Source organism: Bison bison, unplaced genomic scaffold (genome assembly GCF_000754665.1).
Source record: "Bison bison bison isolate TAMUID 2011002044 unplaced genomic scaffold, Bison_UMD1.0 scf7180017864285, whole genome shotgun sequence".
In the NCBI taxonomy this organism is placed as follows: Eukaryota; Metazoa; Chordata; class Mammalia; order Artiodactyla; family Bovidae; genus Bison; species Bison bison.
Genome location: NW_011494857.1, coordinates 546,737 through 549,634, shown reverse-complemented (window position 1 = coordinate 549,634; position 2,898 = coordinate 546,737). Strand labels below are relative to the sequence as shown.

At 58.0% G+C, this 2,898-nt stretch overlaps 1 protein-coding gene across 1 annotated transcript in view; it reads right to left on the bottom strand.

Annotated features, from left to right (window-relative positions):
* Positions 1-115: 115 nt before the first annotated feature.
* The window catches only part of SULT2B1 (sulfotransferase family, cytosolic, 2B, member 1), a 61,706-nt gene continuing 58,923 nt past the window's right edge, over positions 116-2,898 (bottom strand). Inside the window, exons 6-8 of the mRNA XM_010849697.1 lie at positions 2,841-2,881; positions 2,217-2,386; positions 116-309 (exon numbers count right to left, since the gene is read on the bottom strand). Of these exons, the coding sequence (XP_010847999.1) occupies positions 116-309; positions 2,217-2,386; positions 2,841-2,881 (405 nt within the window). The remainder of the gene's footprint in view (positions 310-2,216; positions 2,387-2,840; positions 2,882-2,898) is intronic.

The following is a 2,898-nucleotide window of genomic DNA, read 5'->3' as shown; positions in this document are numbered from 1 at the left end:
CCCCATCCCAGCCTCCGAGTCCCCCGGCGGCGCCCCGGCCCGCCCGCCGGCGGCACATCCCCTCCGCGGCGCATCGAATAGCCCGCGCAGTAGAGAGACGCTTTTATTCTCAGGGTCACGGGTGGGGTGCTTCGGAGGCCTGATCTGGGTTGGGGCTCGGGCCGGGACCGGGGTCGGAGTCCGGACTGGCGTCCTCGGGGTCCACGTCCCAGGGGAAGGTCGGCAGCCCCCGCATCTGCTCGCGGTAGGCGCGGTCGAAGGCTTCACTCTGCGCCAACGTGAAGTGGTTCTTCCAGTCACCGCAGACCCCTGGAGGGAGCGGAGGGAAGGCGGAGCTGAGGCGCAGCCAGAGCGTCGTGCCCCCGCCCCAAGAAGCCAGCACCCTCTCTCCCACCTCCTGGCCTTTGCCCATGCAGCGCCCTTTGCTAGAACCACTGTCCTTCCCCTCCCCCACCCCATATCTCCATTTTGCTGAAGGCTGACAGTTTATCACTGGCCACCAGTCGCCTGGCCAGACCCCCGGGCGCCATTCTTGCCCCTCCCCGTCAGGCTCTCTCTGCCCTGCTCACCCCTCCAGCAGACCTCTCCCCTTACCCCCGCCCTAAGCTCTTAAATATCTACCCAGAGCATCCGCCTCCCCATCTAGCATCCTTCCCCGGGGCGTTGTATCACCTCCTCTTCCACCTGTCCTTCACCTCCCTGGCTAGCACAGGGCTTCCTGGCTCCAGCGCTGCTCTGACACTGGGAGCCAGTGCTTTCACGGATCAGGCTGAAGATGTGCCTCTCACAGCCACTGAGCAGGTGAGGGGTGTGACTGCTAGCTCCATGTGCCCCGAGGCAAACACTTGGGTCCCTCAAGTTGCTTTTTTTTTTTAATTTATCTTAAAAAATTATTAGTTATTTTTTTACTTTTTTGTTCTGTTTGGCCTTACCATACAGAATATGAGATCTTAGTTCCCAGGCCAGGGATCGAACCTGCACTCCCAGCAGTGGAAGTGCAGACTCTTATCTGCTGGACCAGTAGGGGAATCCCCCCTCAAGTTTCTCATCTCATGGGATAATCGGGGGCACCAGCCATTACCTGGAATCCTGGGGCCAAAGTCATTTGGGTCACAGTGTTTTGAAGTTTCGCAAACGCACAAACCACACGTTACATGACACCCCTAGTGAGGTTTCTGGGGGCTCCCTGTGACGGGCTGGCTAGTGGCGCCCCCACCAAGATGTCTATGACCTGACCCTTCGAACCTATGCACATGTGACCCGACATGGCAGAAGGGACTTCGCAGATGTCATTAAGTTAAAGATGTTAATGTTCAATGGCAAACATTCTTATAAGAGGGCCTTCCCAGGTGGCTCTAGCGGTAAAGACCCCACTTGCCAATGCAGGAGGTGTAAGAGACGCGGGTTCGGTCCCTGGGTCGGGGAGACCCCCTGGCCCAGCATTGTTGCCTGGAGACTCCCATGGACAGAGGAGCCTAGCGGGCTGCAGTCCATGGAATCGCAGACTGTAGCAACTTAGCACCCACTCACTCATCTTTATAAGAGGGCGCGGGGCGGGGGTCAGAGTCAGAGAGCAGAAGATGCTTTGAAGATGGAGGAAGGGACCACAAGCCGGGGAATACAGGCAGGTCTGGAAGCTGTGAAGGCAGGGAACTCGTTCCCCCCAGAGCCTCCATAGAAAACACGGTCCTGACACCTTAATTTTAGCTCAGTGAGGCTGATTTTGGACTTCTGACATCCAGAACAATAAGGCAGTGAATGTGTGTGTTTTTGTCCTTTGTTATTATTATTATTATTTTGGCTGCACTGCACTATTTGGAAGACCTTAGCTCCCCCACCCTTGGACCACAGCAGTGGAAAGTGCTGAGTCCTGACCACTGGACCACCAGGAATTTCCCTGAACATGTGTTGTTTTAAGCCACTATGCGTGTGGTATTTAGTTCCAACAGGAATAGGAAACTAATACACTCCCACCCTCAGCCCGTCATCCAACACTTAACTATTTCTGGGGTGAACGTTAACCCTAAGAAGGGTTCACGAAGAAGACTCCAAACAGCCTCCTAGCGTTCAGAGCTGCTATGGCAACGCTCTTCAGCGTTTAGCATCAGCTGTGTGCCAAGCTCCGTGCTAACAGGCCCAGAGAGGTTAAGTGACTCGCCCAAGACACACAGCCAGGTGGTGGCCTAATGGGGCTTAGAGCCCCAGAGTCCCCTCACCTTTCCGGAGGAAGGCACCATGGCGCTGGTCCAGCAGGCTGTGGGGCAGCAGAGAGAAGTTGGACATGGGGTTGGCCTTCATGGCTTTGAAGGCCGAGTGTGCCACGACGGACTCCAGCGCCTCCTCGCCCAGTGGCCGGCTCAGGAACTGGCAGATGCGCTGCACGGAGCTGCGGAGATCCTGGGGGCAGAGGAGGCATCAGCGGAAGGAGGGGACCCCAGGCCAGGAAGGGGCACCAGACCCAGAATCTGGATGCCTGAGCCCCCACCGCTGGAATCTGGGTGGGGGGGCAGGATTCTGTCTCTTTGCCTCAGTTTCCCCACCTCCAGGTGGAGGGGGTGGGCCGTGGCTTCTGGGGGTTTCTGCAGTGTGGGCTTTTGGAGGTTCTGTGGGGGCAAGGGAAGGATGGGTCTGGGTCGGAGGTCACAGCAGGAGGCAGGGGTTGGTCCAGCATCTCATGCAGAGTGAACGCTCCTTTAGATTCAAAATTGGTCTGTGCCCAACCCTGCCCCACTCCAGGTCCCAGAAGAGCCCTACCATTCACCCAGGGCCAACCTCCTGGCCTGGCCTTGGCTCCCCTTCCTCCCTACCCGCTCCCCCTCTTGCCCCTGTCAGTCGTCAGCCCCTGAGCCTCCTGCTTCAGCTCTCTGCCGCCTCCCCTCCTCTGTGCCCCCACAGCCC